Source organism: Sceloporus undulatus, chromosome 7 (genome assembly GCF_019175285.1).
Source record: "Sceloporus undulatus isolate JIND9_A2432 ecotype Alabama chromosome 7, SceUnd_v1.1, whole genome shotgun sequence".
Taxonomy (NCBI): domain Eukaryota; kingdom Metazoa; phylum Chordata; class Lepidosauria; order Squamata; family Phrynosomatidae; genus Sceloporus; species Sceloporus undulatus.
In genome coordinates this window covers 12,425,279-12,441,171 of record NC_056528.1, presented here as the reverse complement: position 1 = coordinate 12,441,171, position 15,893 = coordinate 12,425,279, and the positions used below count along the sequence as shown (strand labels likewise).

General features: G+C 45.4%; 1 protein-coding gene across 6 annotated transcripts in view; it reads left to right on the top strand.

Moving 5' to 3' along the window:
• Positions 1–15,102, top strand: part of LOC121936161 (spermatid perinuclear RNA binding protein) — a 62,867-nt gene extending 47,765 nt beyond the window's left edge. For 4 of the 6 annotated variants that reach the window (XM_042478049.1, XM_042478048.1, XM_042478046.1 and 1 more), the window contains 8 exons: positions 805–897; positions 1,518–1,717; positions 3,982–4,140; positions 5,742–5,876; positions 6,489–6,629; positions 8,126–8,261; positions 8,625–8,672; positions 14,893–15,102. In XM_042478049.1, coding sequence (XP_042333983.1) covers positions 805–897; positions 1,518–1,717; positions 3,982–4,140; positions 5,742–5,876; positions 6,489–6,629; positions 8,126–8,261; positions 8,625–8,672; positions 14,893–14,987 — 1,007 coding nt within the window. In that variant the 3' untranslated portion in view covers positions 14,988–15,102. Of the gene's footprint in view, positions 1–804; positions 898–1,517; positions 1,718–3,981; positions 4,141–5,741; positions 5,877–6,488; positions 6,630–8,125; positions 8,262–8,624; positions 8,673–11,887; positions 12,464–14,892 lie in introns of those variants that run through there. The other 2 variants (XM_042478051.1, XM_042478050.1) reach the window with 1 other exon arrangement.
• Positions 15,103–15,893: the final 791 nt, after the last annotated feature.

The following is a 15,893-nucleotide window of genomic DNA, read 5'->3' as shown; positions in this document are numbered from 1 at the left end:
CCCTGCTTGATCAGTGGAAAGATGGCTTCTTAATCACATTTCTATACTTGCAGTAGGTTGCAGCATAACTCTGGTGCAGGGCTTACACCCACACAGAAATCAAGTAATGAAAAGTGCTTGAATGCTCATTTCCATCAGACATCCCTATTGAAGGCAATTGCATTTCGCTGTTTGTACTTGCTTATTTTGTGATTGTAGAAGCTGGTCTATGAGCATAACCAAGTGTATATATTTGTTGTTATTCTCCACCAAGTTGACTTTGACTTATGACAACCCTCAGAACAAGAGACCTCCAGGGACTTCATAATGTAAATTTAATTTATAATTTCTGTAGTACTAGGTTTCCCTACTTTGACTTTGCTAACCATTATTCTGATGTCCCATGCAGATTTATGGAGTGTTGTATTCCCTATCCCCATATGAAAAAAGCCTAACATATGGTGGTTTATACATTTGTTAGTCAATTTTTAGAAAACTCTTAATTCTAAGACTGTAGTGGTTGTACAATCTGTTTTTCTAATAAAATTAAACACACACACATATACACACACAAAACTGACTTCCAAAAGCCCCAGCCATCAGCTTGCCTTGCTCAAGTCTTGCAAACTCAGGGTAGCTGTGGCTCCTTTTGACTGAATCAGTCATGATTTATGTGGTCTCCCTCTTTTCCTGCTGCATTCCACCTTTCCCAGCATTATCGTCTTTCCCAGTGACTCACATCCCAAAAGTTTATATATAGCATGTTCATTGTCATCAGTCCACAGTATATAGAAAGTTCTGTTTCTTTCTTTTATGTTTTATTAGGTGCCGGTTCCTCTGCTTTGAAGAGGCCTTTTGAAGATGGGTTGGGGGACGAGAAAGACCCCAATAAGAAGATGAAACGGAATTTGAGAAAAAGTAAGTCTTTCTCTCTTTTGTTAAAAACTGCTATACTGTATGTTTCCTGTTGTTGGAGCTGCAGTTAGAGCACAATAGATGGATTCGATTCGAAAACTGTTCAAAAACAGTAACTCAGAATCATCGAACCTGGAGTCCTTCTCCAGACGAGGTTGGGGGACCACTGAAAGGATCTGCCAAAATTGGACTGGCAAGACTGCTATCGGGAAATATTGATCAGAGGTGTGATAAATAATTAACCCCTATGAAATATTAAGGCAGCAATTCATGTCGAGGTCTCCCAAGGATAATATAAAGGCTGCCTGAAATCTTATCTGGGCAACCTTACTTGGAAGTAAACGATACAGAAGTCATGGAGAGGGCATTTCTAAGTAGACATTGTGCTTGGAAGAGTTTTCATATTTAAGCATGTTTCAGTGATAACGTATAGGGAAAGACATTGGCACACACACACACACACACCACAAGTACCTGCAAGTAGACAAAATAAGTAACAACCTGCTGGCCAGTACCTTAAAATGTTGAAATGTCAAAATGGAAGGCTTTTATCACGTCACCGATGGTCAAATCTGTTCGGTCATCCTCCTAAGCCTCTTTCTGTGTCCTCTCCCACCCTTCAGTCCTCGACAGCAAAGCAATAGATCTTATGAATGCCTTGATGCGTCTGAATCAGATCCGGCCCGGCTTGCAGTACAAACTCCTGTCTCAGTCAGGCCCCGTCCACGCCCCAGTCTTCACGATGTCCGTCGACGTGGATGGCACGACGTATGAAGCATCAGGGCCTTCTAAGAAAACCGCCAAGCTTCACGTTGCAGTGAAGGTAAGGCTGTGTGGCGGAGTGAGCACCGAATACTCATGACCTTTGGTTTCGGTGGTAGAGTTAACACAAAAGGTCATGAGGTCCACACCACAAAAATAGCCCTAATGTAGGTCCTGAGTCTCAAGCTGAGCCCCTTCCCAACACTTCTGAGTCTTGGCAAAAAGAAACTGAGTTACAGGAGACACTGCATTCCTGACTTAGAAGCCCCTGACCACCCCTCAGTGTGTGTTCGCTTTATGAAAAACACAAGGTTTTAGGCTTTACATCTTTCCAGGAAACAAGAGAGTTTGAATCCCACAATAAATAATAATGTATTTTTGCTTGCAGAATCTCGTTTTTAAGATTTCAAACACAGTTTAGTGTTACTCCTGACCACAGAACTGTGGTTATTCTTGTTGAAACAAGCCAACTGCATAAATTCTGGTTTAGGGATAGCTTGGAGTAGCAAGCATAGCATAAACCACACTTCTCCAAACCAGCGTGCTCCAGATGTTCTTGGATTGTATCTCCAATTATCCCCAACTGTTGTTCATGGTGGCTGAGGTTGCTAGGTATTGTAGTTGAACAGCATTTGGAGGCTACCTAGACAAGGAAGGCTGTTTGAGACTAGCCACCATTTCAGTGCATTCAGGAATGAATTATGAGAAAAATAATAATACATCAGTAACATAGAAATAAAAAATCCAGTTGCCACTCAGTTGCACTGAAGGAGCAGAAGGTCATGCTCCTAAGATACATCATAATTCATTATTCCCAAATGAGGTGAGAGAATCCGTTTCTAATAGTGTTGCCCTGTGTAGCACAAACACTCCCCCTTCCCTTCAGACTTTAGAATAATAGGGTCCAAAGGCACGGAAGGCAGCCATCTTACCCAAGCAAAGGCTGTTTGGCGGTGGTTCTCCCCTGGATGGGAGGCAGCTGGGAATCCCCCGTCCGGAAATGGGAGAAAGGTGGGATAGAGCTGTGTAATCAATAAATCTGTAATCTGCCAGGCGGCTGTCATGGAGCCAAAGCCCAACATGAGGCCTCTTGCCGAAGAATGCAGGCGATCGCGTGGAATCACATTAAGGATTTTATTTCAGAAGAGTCAGGTTTCTAGGGACAAAGCAGCCTAAAAAGCTTTTTAAATTAAAATGTTATCCCTTCCCTGCTGAATCTGCAGAGAGCCAAGAGAGCTTGCTGGCTTCTAAGCCCTTTTTCAGAGGAGGTAGGGTTTTGCCACCTCCTGCAGCCATTGCTGGCTAAAATGAATTAGGAGTAATACCCTAAAAGAGAACTATCAGATTTCCTCCCCTTGAAGCATTGGTTTCTGTTATAATGTGTGCATGTTTTTACCCAAATCTCCAGTCTTTTCCCCCCAGTCCACCCTTTTCCAGGATTCTTCCCTTCCAGGTCCATGTGAGGTAGGTCAGGGCTTGTTCCATGGCTTACCGCATTGCAATAGGGCTGCGGGGACACATTTCACCTACAGCCGGCTTAAAGGAGAAGGGAGGGAGAAACCGTTTTTCTCGGCATTTGCAGATCCGCAGTCAGGAGAGGCCCTGCCACAGCTCCATCTGTCATTTTCTTTTTTTAAATCTCGGGCTCGTTTCATGTGTTTTGAACGAGGCCTCTGTGTGTGTGTGTGTGTGTGTGAGTGAGTGTGAATGTGTGTGTGCGCGCTTTTTTACACCATAAAGTTCATCTGGCAACGCTCAGTTCTTCTCGGTTTTGGAACACAAAGAAACTTTTCTCTCTTTTTTTGTTTCAGTCTCTTTGAACATGAAAGTGGCCCCAGAATATATGGTAGCAGCCTTTCTTCCCTCTCTCTCTCTCTCTCAAGGCAGTGTCCCTTCCCATACGGTTGTTAGGATTCCTTCTCTCCTCTTTCTCTCCCATTCCACTTTTAAAAGGGTTTGAATGTTTCATCTTGAGAACATTGCTTGTTCTCACTTTGCCTTGTCTTGGAGCGGTGCCTGTATTTCGGACCTTCCTGGTCAAAGTTTAATGACCCTCACCTTTCCTCATCCCATAATGAACCCTCCTCATCTCGTCTTTATTTATATTCTTCTGCTCCCCAAAATTGGGCTTCAGAGCAGCTTATAAATTAAAGTGCAGTTAAAAATGCACAAAAAGGCAACCCAGTTTTCCTTATTTTTAGTGATTTTTAAAAAAAAAATAGATGTTGTTGTTTATACAAAGTCTTGTTCATTGTTAATTTTTTTTTTTAAAGATACTGCTTATCTATTGCTGTACAAATACCTTTATGTGGGTTTTTCAAACAGGTTTTGCAAGCAATGGGCTATCCCACTGGTTTCGATGCCGACATGGAATGTACAAGCTCTGATGAGAAGTCAGACACAGAAGGGAAGAATGAGACCATCTCTTCAAACTCAAGCAATAATACTGGAAACTCTACAATCGACACCTCTGCTACCTTGGAGGTAGGCACTCGGGCATCTTCCCATCCTCTCCTCTTCCTTGTTTGTTGATTCCCTTTCACTCACCCATCGAAAATACCTGGTCAGGCCTTGGGGTCAAACCTGTTTTTTCCTGGGGTCCCAGTCCTTTGGTTTTCTAGATAACGATGTCTCCTTTTTCATGGGCCCAGAAAGTTGCTCTCCTTCCTTCACCTTTTCTTTGTTAAGTCTGGATTGGGGTGGGAACAAAAACTGGGAAGCATCCAATAAAATCCAGAAAAGAAACTGGAGACATGTCTGAAGGTGCTCAGTAAAAGAATGGTTTTATTTATACAACGCCCAATGTGATGGGGCCTCTATAGGGCCACAAGACAACTGTGAGGATGAGATCTCCCAAGTCCTAGTCCAACCAATGCACAACTCTGGTTGACCTAGGAATGCAGAAATGTTTCCCCCCACTATATCTCCCCATTTGCTTGCTTGCCTGTTTCTCTCTTTTTCTCTCAGGTCCATTCTTATTTTACAAGAAATGCCATTAAAACAAAGATGTCTGTGTGTAACTTGAGATAGTTTGGCAACTCACTTGACCTGCCTCTGAGTGACTCCGATGTGGTTAAAGCCACATCCACCTTAACAACACGGGCCTTTATGGGTCGCAGGGCTGTGGGACAGGGCACAGAGTAAGGCGATCCCCTCTGCTCAGCATCAGAGCAGATACCCCATTGGTAACTAGAACCATTGGCTTCTAATGGCTTTACCAGAGCTGGCCTTTTGAACAACGTATTCCTGTTTCAGGCAGAGTAGAAGGTGAAGGGAGTGGGCAAGCAGTGAGCTCAGGCAGAGGTCAGCCTTGAACAAGAAATAAGCCTGGTGTGTGTGTGTCACATGCTTCCATTAAGTGGAGAGCTTCTGTATACATTACAACTTTCTGGGGAAATAAATACATATGTGCGCCTATTAGTAACAGAATTAACCCAGCACTGAGATCTGTCAGGTCTTGGGGTCAAACCAGTTTTTTCCTGGGGTCCCAAGTCCCATGTCCTGGTTCTCTAGATAACCATGTCCCTTTTTCATGGGCCCACTGTTTGCTGGTTTCCCACCTTTTGTGTGGGCAACCCTCCCTTCCAATTGAAATGCCCCTCCTGAGTCTTGGCTACTGGAAATTATTATTATTATTATTATTATTATTATTATTATTATTATTATTATTATTATTATTAACCTTTATTTATAAAGCGCTGTAAATTTACACAAATAAATAAGAGGTTTAAGATAAAATATGCTGGTATTTTTGGCTCACCCAGAGCTGGAATGTGGCCTCTAAGAGCTCCTCAGAAAATGAATCTGGCCCTTGGGCTGAAAGAGATTCCACACCTTTGGGTTACAGGCCAGGACAAGATGAACATGAGGACTGCTGTTTCAACACGCATTGTATATCTATGCGCATGCATATATGACCATGGTCTGGAACTGGGGGACCCGTTACAATGGAGAACCTCCCTTTCTGTAGAAGGCCATATTCACCCAGGACTGACCTATCAGAAGACCACCTGCTGATGGTGGATGTGGCTGAATATCTCAAATTCTGGACAGGTTCAAGACGTACATTTCCCCTTTCTTCCTAGGTAAGAACTCAGGGTCCAATCCTCACAGCTAGTGGCAAGAATCCGGTGATGGAGCTCAACGAGAAGCGAAGGGGCCTCAAGTACGAGCTCATTTCCGAGACGGGCGGAAGCCACGACAAGCGTTTTGTGATGGAGGTGAGAAGTATACTTGGTCCCCTGGCATTGGTTGTGTTTCTGGGCATCTGTTGGCTTCTTTGGCTTGGGGGGGGGGGAGACAGAAGATAATGTACCTTTATGTAATGGCTTGTTCCAAGTAGAATAGACTTGGTGAGTCAAGTGCTGAATTGCAAATTAACACTTAAAGAAATCCCATTGATTCAGTAGGCCTACTCTTGCTGGAACTAGCAGTTGGATTTAGGGCTGGGTGTGGACTTAGTCATTCTGACGGTGCTCAAATGCTACGTGAATGCTGGTGTTGGAGCTGGTGTGGTTGTAGTGTTGCCATCATCTTCCCACTTTTAGAGTAGTCACACTTCCAAGGCTACTTTTCAAACAGGTATACTGGACCAGGGCTCTCCTCGTATCCAACAAAGAGGGAGACACATTTGCATTTCCTCCAAGTTTAGTTCCCAGCAGAGGTGAGGTTCAGTGGCCATGACACAGAGGGAGAAGCCTCCCAGAGAGCCTGGGCCCCAAACCATTTCAGGCATTAAGAATTAATAATACCAGCCCTTGGATTCAGCTGGGCCTGGCAATGAGTGCACACTTCCTCCCCACACTGTAAATGTTTGCCTCTCTCTTTTCCAGGTAGAAGTAGATGGGCAGAAGTTCCGAGGGGCCGGCCCCAACAAGAAGGTGGCCAAAGCCAGCGCCGCCTTGGCTGCTCTTGAGAAGCTCTTCTCCGGCCCAAATGCAGCTGCCAACAAGAAGAAGAAGATTCTCCCACAGGTGAGGCTGGTTTCAGGAGCCTACCTGCCAGCTGTGAAGGAGCTTAATGTTTGCTCTGAGGAGCAATGGGAACTTGTGGCCCTACACAAGTTGTTCGACTGCAATTCCTGTTGGCCATCTAGTCAGTGTGTGAAGGGAGCTGCAGTCCAATGACAACTGAAGGGCCACAGGGTCCCTAGCCTTTTGTACAGTCAGCACCTGGCAAAACTCTGCTCCTTCCAAACAAGGATTGTTGCATATTGGGTTTAAACAACTAGAGGAATTAATAATGGTGCTTTACTTTTTAATTGGGTTGGCAAGTGGTGGGAAGGATGTGTGCATGGCTAATGTGGTCTTTGGTGAGTATGCACTTACTCACATACATGTGATTTCTAATGTGCCAGGTGTCCAGCTTGAAATCCTGACCACGATGATCTTTGCAAGAGTTTAGACAGTCATCTTCCCTTTATATATGTTCCCAGGACATAGATGTGTTTTGTGGAACCTCTTAACTGTCCTTCAAGCTGAGATCCGAGATTAGTGCTGGGAACAGAAAGAAAATTCAGTCAGCCTTTTTTGGGAAGCAGGGCTTGAGAGTGAACTCTGACAATAAAAGCTTCCTTTTTTGACAGGCAGGTTTAATTAAAACCATGGCTTCTTTGCTCTTCTTCTCCGAAGTCTCTTGCAAAGATGCGTGGGCGCCTGCCTTCTCTCCTTCACTCACAGCCCACTTCAGTGTGAAGATGGGTGACAGGTGGGCTGGGGTTAACGGATGGATGGGTGGGAAAGTGTTAACCAGCAGGCTTTTTTATAGCGCAGTGCAAAAAGAGGTTCAGCAGAGGAGCCGAGTTTGTTTTCACCCCGGTGACATGTTCAGTTCTGAGCATCCCCCGCTTGCAGCCTCCTTTGCAGAGAAGGGTATTTTATTATTATTATTAACCTTTATTTATGAAGCGCTGTAAATTTACACAGCGCTGTACATGCAATCTTTTTAGTTAGACGGTTCCCTGCCCTCAGGCTTACAATCTAAAAAGACATGACACAGGGAGGCCCTGTCTGGGCATTTGCAAAGTAGCCTGAACACATGGGAATCATAGTAATGCAACTTTGTGATCGGCAGCGACAATCCATGACTGGGAAAATGTGTGTCTGTGTTCTGTGTGCAAAAAAAAACCCCAATATTTTACTACAGGGAACAGCATATTTTACACAAAGTTTTCTTTCCTGCAAGAAAAAAATGTGCAGATTTTTGCACAGGAAACCAATGTTCTGTGCCAAAAAAGAATAAAGAATCCTCATGCACTTCGTAGAAGTATTTTCCTAGGAGAAACCTTGAAGTATATTGCACCTTGTTCTCCTTTTCCTTGGTGGAACATCTCAAGTGCAGAGACCTCCTCCTTTCATTGAGGATGCAAAAATTAACACATCACTCATGATCAACCACCTGGGATTTTTCCTCCAGTGTCTCTCCTTTCACGGTTTTCTCCTTCCATCCATCTTGTTTTCTACCTCTGCAGACAAAGGGGATTGTGAACACAGCCATGTCAGCGACGGTCCAGGCTGCTCGAGGCCGGGGGAGAGGCGCCCTCACGCGAGGCGCATTTGTCGGGGCAGCCGCTGCCGCAGCAGCCGCTACGGGTTACCTGGCGCCAGGTAGGGCTGATCTGGGCCTATCCCACAGTTATGGCAGCCATGGCAGATCACTGTGGATCAAATCGCTCTAATTGCAATGTGTGGATACCACTTCAGTTTCAATGAAGAGAAACTGGGAGAGCTTTTTAAAAACCTTTTCAAGGTTTTCCCTTGCTCAGGCCTGGATAATGCTGTTTCGGAATATGACTTCCATGCCAGTGGAGGGCTGCACAATTCCTAATCTATGTATAAACAAGATAAACCCATCATATTTAACCCGTCTGCCCTATCCCCTTCAGACGCCATGTGTTATGTACACACATGCAGGATCTCTCTGCCCCTTCCCACAGCTGGCATCAGCCTTTCTGTCTGTTTCTGTCGCAGGCTACGCCGCTCCCTATGGGTACAGTGCTGCCGCCGCACCAGCCTACGGTACGTACCTCATTCTATGTGCAACTGAATGTCTGTGTCTTAAACTCCAAGTTGGGCGTTTGGGGGAAGGTATGCAGCTCAGAGCTTGTGCATAGGGGCTGAGGATGGGTGGAAAAAGAGAAGCAGCGTATCCCCTCTGATGGGGCGGAGGGGCAACCACAGGACCTCCTTTTAGTTTCTTTTTTGTCTCTGGAAAGCTGTTGGCCTCATGGCACTTTCTCTCTCTCTCTCTCTCTCTGATTGGAAGTAGCTTCTTTCTCTTTTGCTTTTGCCTGACTGTGGAAAAGCTGCTTGTTCTAACTGCCTGCTCCCACCCACTCTTCCCGTGGCAGAAGTGGATATCTCCCCCACCTCCCGCCTGAGTAGTACTTCTCCCCTCTTACAGCCGTCCCACACTCCATTCAAAGCACCCCGAAGGGCCAAAACTCCGAATCCTGAGGCATCTTCCTCACCGTAAATCTCCCAACACCCCACTTCCAATGCCAGCAGTCTGATCCTGGGTGGCTATCTCTTTGCACTCGGTGTTTTAGATCTCCCCACCCCATCTTTTCTCTCCTGTAAATCATCTCCTCTTGGGTTTATGGTCCCCACCCCCATGGGGCTCAGAGGCACATACTGTAGCCCTAGAGCCAGGTGCTTCCTCTGGTTTCTCTCAAACCCAACATTCCCAGCCTGAGGATGGAGTTCCGACAAAGTTGTGCATGTGTCCCATCCGCCCTCCACAGCTTGCGTTGACTTGGGTAAGGGGCTGTGGTTCATTGCTGGTAGAGTTTGTGGCTCCTGACCCCGGGGCTTGGAAAGGTTTACTTGGGTGATGATGGTAATGGCATTTCTCTGAATCCTCCAGCCGAGGAGTTGTAGTCCCCCCAACAAGGGCAACTTTTCCAAGTTCTTGGGTCGACTTAGCAATACACACCTCTGTGGCTGTTGGGACATGAACAGAAGGGTGGAGCAGCTCCCTTTGCTATCCTTCTTCCCATTTCAGCCAAAATGTGGCCAAACTAACCCTGTGCCAAAAAAGCCAAAGAACTATCCCCTTTCCTTTATCATCTCCCTTCCCTCCCACGTTCCCACACACAGGCACAAAACCCCCAACAACCCCTAAACACATACACCCCATTCATCTTGTTCAGTTGGGGGGAAATGGCTCTTTGGATTACTTTGAATGTAGTTTTATGCAGCAATGAGGGCAAAGCACTTTGGAGTCAGTGACTGTGGCCCAGCATCCTCTCAGCTGACAAATGGTCCCCTTGAAAGAGCGAGAGGCTTAGGCAAGCCCAGAAAGGGTCCCTTGCCACATCTCTCTGCCCGCTTTGTTCCTGCTGGATCTCAATGCCTTCCTCTCAGCCTCCACTAGGACAGCAAGGAGGGTGATCCCATCACATCCTTCGATGGGACATCCTTTGGACGCCTTTGCCATGAGGCTAAGGTTCAGGTGCCTTTCTCTGTGCTTGGAGCAGGATGCCTACTCAAGTCTTGGCAGCTCAGTGAGAGAATTCCTGAAGGTCCTAGGTTTTGATGCTCACCAGGTAAGTTTGGGATCATGCGAACCTAAAATCCTAGACCAGTTGTCGACTCAGGTTTTTGGAGTCAATTTTTTGACTGAAATTTCTAGACTTACACATGAGTATATGCAGTAGTATTTTCTCATAGAATGATAGGTATTAAAGCGCACATAAAGATACACACTCAAGGCCCTCTCTCATGATCCTCAAGGTAGCAAGACTGAGAGAAGGGCTGCCCTAGAAGATGTTAAAACCCAGACAGACCCATCCGACTAAAGCTGGGTAGGAACTGCCTTAGGGTCATATCAGTAGGAAATAGTAGCTGTTTCCAAAGACACTCTCTTTCTGTCTGTGGGATTATTGGACAAGAAAGGGAATTGGGCACTCCTAAATTTCGGGCCAGCCTTACCCTGTGGCCCTCCTTCCAAGGCCTGTGGCCCGTCACTGACTCTAAAGGGCTTCTGCAGAGGAATGCTGCCCTCCTTCTCTGCATAAAGGATTCTCACTGTTTTGTTTTGGACTCTTTTTGGAAATGTCTGGTTGGTCGTGGTGCTGAGTCTTGGGACAAAAGCGCTGCTCCTGGCTGTAAGGTTTCCCCTTCCGTTTCCCTCCTCTTTCTTCCTCTCTGCCTCTGTGAAGCTGTTTGCATGTTGGGAAAGTTTCACTCTGATCATCTCGATCCTCTCTTAGAAAATACCTGCTGTTGCTGCTTTCTGATTTCTAAAACAGATACGTAGGCGAAACCTTTTAGAGGCCTTCGAAGAGGGAACCCTTTCGATTTAAAAACAACCCACACCCACCTCCCCAAAAAATCTACCAGACTCTTACTTTTTTTGTGCGAGGCCACAAGAATTTTAAAATCACTCCCAAAATTAGGCAGAGACAGACTTTTCACATCTCCCTGCTGGCATCATGAGGGATGTTGTTCCAGGGGGGGCAAAATTGAGGGCATTGCCTCCCCAAATACGAATTCTGCCTCCTCCAGATCCCAAATTTCTAGCTTTAGAGAGTGAAGTGCTGAAAATTATTCCCACAGAGAACTCCTGTTTGCCCTTTCTAAATACTTGGCTGAAGTTTCAAGTTACCGGAGTGCTAGAAATTTGAAATGACCTTACATTTGGAGGGGTAGGGTTCTTATTTGGAAGGGGCACTGCTCTCATTTTGCCCCATCTGCAGCTACACCTGTTTTCTGGCCCCTGCAGAACAAACTCCCAGGAATACTTGATCTCTTGTCGACTTGGAGGGCTCCTTCATGGGGCATTTTTGCCATCTTCTCAGTGCATGCACCAAGACTTCCACCCCAGACCTCTCCACCCAAAACAGGCTTGGGAAGCAATCGTTCGACCAACACCTATCCACAGGGACCTTCTCATTCTTGTATCCAGTGGCCAGGATGGGGCAGGCCAAGGGGGTTGTCTTTTGGTGGAATAGAGAAGGGTAACTGGATCTTGGAACGTATTGCCCTAATTCCGGTGGTTGCTCCCAACTAGACCCCATTGAATGAACTCAGTGTTGTTCGAATTTGGTCAACTGGGCCAACTTCTAGCTGGAACCAACCAACCAGCCTTTGGAGAGACACTTGGGGGAAGATCAACAAGCTCTGCTTCTTTTATTTTCCTTTCCTATTGGTTTTTTTCTTTCCATTTTCGGTTTGCCTTTCTTGGGTTGTTAAGACTTACCTGGAGTCCTTTTGGTTTCTTCTCTCTCTAGGTTTGCCCAAGAGAATGCTTCTGTTGCCTGTTATGAAACTGCCCACCTACCCAATGCCCCATTACTCCTTCTTTTAGCCCACGGCAGAAACCCGTCCCCACTGACTGACCACCACAAAATATATATATATATATATATATATATACAGTACAGAATGTTAGAAGACTTTCAAGAGACAGGCCTTAGAAAGCCTGGTTTTTTCCTTTGAATGCATACTTGAGCAAAAACCATTTGTAAAGAGATGTCTTTTTCCTACCTTTTTATTTTTAACAAAAATGCAAATTTAGTTCTCTTAAAAACTTGAATACACACACACACACACACACACACACACACACACAAATGGTCTGTGAAAATGGTTACCTCATTTTTCTCTCCTCCTCCTCCTCTCCCCCTTTCCAAAATAACTTATGCCAGCCTTCTGTTTTAGGGAAGAAACTAGATGCTTAAAATCTTTTTTTGTTTTTAAGTGAAGTACCCGGATTATGTAAAACTTAAAAAAACAAACAAACTTGTGAAGGATGTATAGAATATAAAAACGCTGATCACAAAATAAAACCCGTTTTTTGTTGTAAAGGAGAGTATTTGCCTGTTTCCTATCGTGAGCTCAATTTGGACGCATGAAACTGGGAGCACCAGCTCTTCCTTTTCCGTCTTAGAGAAAGGAAGCCCCCTTCCCCAAACCCCAGCATCTGCTTAGTCCTGTCAATACAAAAGGCATGGAATGTGGTTTTCATGTTGTTCTAGATAAATTATTTAAAAGATTTATAGCTAAGCATTTCTTGGGAGGCCATTTTGAGGTGACGTTCTCCCCAGGTCAGTGGAAGTTTTCCATGCGCTTCATGCGCTCTTTATGGTGTATCTTCCTGGAGTGAAATGCCTGAAGTGCTAATGTCTTTCTAACAGGGTAGATTTATGCCTTTTTGAGTTGCAATTTCTTTGGGAACCGGCAAAGAAATTGGATTGGAACGTCTTTGTTTAGAAAGGGTTTCCTTTGGCACCCGTAAAAAGTAAACAGCGCATCTTTGCAGTCCCTGAGTGCTATACTTTGTTAAACCAAGATTTAAGGTCATTTCATGCCACAAACAAGAGCTTTATAATATAGTGTGAGAAGTCCACAGTCAAGCTGGTGCAGCCCAGCAAAAGGGCAACCGACGCTGTGAGCATCTGGACCCTTTTTTAAATTCCAGAAGTTTTTTCCTTTTCCAAAAAGAGAGAAGCCATCCTCAAATAAACGCACCAAACTCAACACATCTTCTTGTGGCCTCCTTCACTCATTCCTGGCTTCTGTAGCGCATGGGTGTCTCAGAGCTAAAACTTTCTAAAACTTGGGTCTCCATTTCCGTCCCGTCCTGCGACCCCACGCCCCGCGACGTCCCCCAAAAGCCTTGTGCAATTCTGAGAATCTAAAGCAGCAACACAGTAGTCCCCCATGAGAACTTGCTCCCTTACTTGTCCTGGTCTTGTCCAGTGCTGCTGTGAAAATGGAGCTGTTTCAGCCATAGGCCAGCACCTCCCTTCTCTCTCTTTCTAATTGTGCGTGTGTGTAGGTGTGTGCATAACGCCCAAAGTGGTGGTTGTGGCTGTGTGTGGCATATGCGTGTGTGTGTGCACATCTTCTCCAATTTGAGATCCAGGAGAGGGAGTGTCTGCTGTTCTCAGGAGGCTCTTTCTCTCTCTTGAACGCAAAGGGAGGTTGGGATTCAGGGACGTCTGGCCGCCATTAAAGCATCACCTCCATGGAAAGCCACCACTTCTATTGCTATTTCCCAAAATTCCCCCTTTGTGGTTCCCTTTTTGTATGTATGTGTTGCTGCCACAGAAAGCCTTTCTTTATATACTCTGCTCTTCTCCCTCAGATTTGACTTGAGCCATTGCAAACCTGTTCAAAATGGAGACGCAGAAAGAGGGCAGTTAAAACCTCCAGGTTAACCAAGATTTGGCACTGAGGTCTCGCCTTGAGAGGCAGAGTATATATAAACACTTGGCCTTCTTTGGGAAGTTTTAGAAAAGAGGCATTTACATGCATATAAAAAAGAAGCAAACAGCAGTAGCAAACCCCCAAATATTTTGTGGGTTTTGGAAGGTGATTTTCCAATCTTTCATGGCTTCTGCAGCCCTCTCTGCGGTGGTGATCCTTTATTCAAATATGAATTGGCAGCCCCAAGTCTATTGTTGTCCCTCCTGGTTTTTGGGGGGAAGGAAGGGAGGAGAGAGGGCTGGGAAGGGAACCGACAACTGAGAAAAGCAGCCTTCAAACCGAGAACAGTATTGATCAATCCTTGACCGTCTTGCTGGCCTATGGATGAAAGGAAGCCATCTCTCAGCTTGGAAAAGCATGGCTGATTCTTTTCAAAAATTGGGGGAAAACAGACAAGTCACCTCAAATAAGAATTTCCTCTCTGCAATTGGCATCTTTTCAAAACCAAGAGTGGATGGGGTTTTTGTTAATAACAGCCAACCTCTTCAAATCCACGCCTGAATTTCTGTGACAGATTTGCTGGCCGCAGAGGCCCTTTGGTGGCCGCTATCTATGCCTTTTCCAACGCGATGGCAATCATTTCCAGTAATTGATATGATGTCATTTCCCCTTTCTCTCCATTTATTTTTTGTCATGTCGGGAGTTACTAACCACGTTGTAACCTTGCCCTGTTGCTGCATATTTTACATTTCTCTGCTTTACTGAAAACCTTAATACGCTTCAAGTTCCTTGTTTTTGGTTCTTAAAAAAAATGCTTGTGAAGGGAGAACAGTTCTAGTGTAGTATTCAGTTGTATTTTATTTTTTGCTTTTGTTACTGTTTATGTCTTAAAAAGGCATTCAAAACATTCCCATTGTGCAATGAAAACCCCACTTACAGCTTGAAAGAGCAGAGAAATTTAAAGGGCGCTCAAAACATCTCTCCTCCTCCTTTTAAAATCAACATTAACCTCCGGCTTCTCTCCTCCTCTTCCTCCTCCTCCTCTTCCTCCTCCTTGCCTTCTCTGCTCTTCTCTCTGCTGTAGGTGGCTTTTTCATTGACAATCCTTATTGCCAACCACTCGACATCGCTCCTTTTATCATTCACTTGGGCCCTCAAGATTTCTTCTCTGACTTCTAGAGCAAAAAACAGGTTAATGCTGCGCAACAGGTGCTTTCTCCAGAAATGACTTTTTAAAAAGCAAAACCTTAACCGGAGAGAAGGAGGGAGGGAAGGGAAACATCAGATTTTATCTGGGGAGGGGGGAATGGGGGGGAAGGGAGGGTTTTTTGGGGGGGGAAGCTCTTTATATTTTTATATCTTTGACTTTTCCTGGACTGTGGAAAAAGCAATATGCTCCCATCCAGCCCTGCTCTCCAAACTACAGCAATAGATGTACAGAGGACTGCCGTCCGCGCTTTGCATTAAGAAATTGTTTCCAAAACTTCTCTTTTTAATGTTGCGCATGGCCCCATGCTCCGTTGCGTTGCCTAGCTGGACGCACTCCCTTTTTATTTTTGGGCTCCTTGAAAGGGATTTGGAAACTTTTTAAGCACAGAGAACGAATGCTCCCCCAACTAAAGAGTTAACATGAGGCTTTGGGAAGCGTTTTGTGGCTCCCCTCCGTTCACACAAAGCCGGCTTGCAAACAGTGCTTTCAGTTTCAATCTCGGTGTGCGATGTTGTGAGACTCACAGCAGTGTTTTCTTGTAGCTGCTGAGAGTTGCCCTAAAACAGTCAAGACCCAAAAGACCTATATAGGGCCAATCGTGGGGATTGCGTGGCCCCAAGATCCCTTACTTGGCCCACAGACAAACTTACTTTAGACCAAAAGTAGATACAGTGAGGATGGGAATGAGACTCCCGTGTGGAGGCCTTCAGGAATGGCGACCCTCCTATACCAAGTGCACCCCTTTAAAAAATGTTGTAGTATTTTTGAGGACTTGTGGCTGCTTCTGGCCTGCTTCTTTTGCCAAGCTCCCCTCCCTCCCTCCCTCCCTTTTTCACATTCGTTGTCAAGTCCTGGGGTAGGAAATTGGTCCGAAG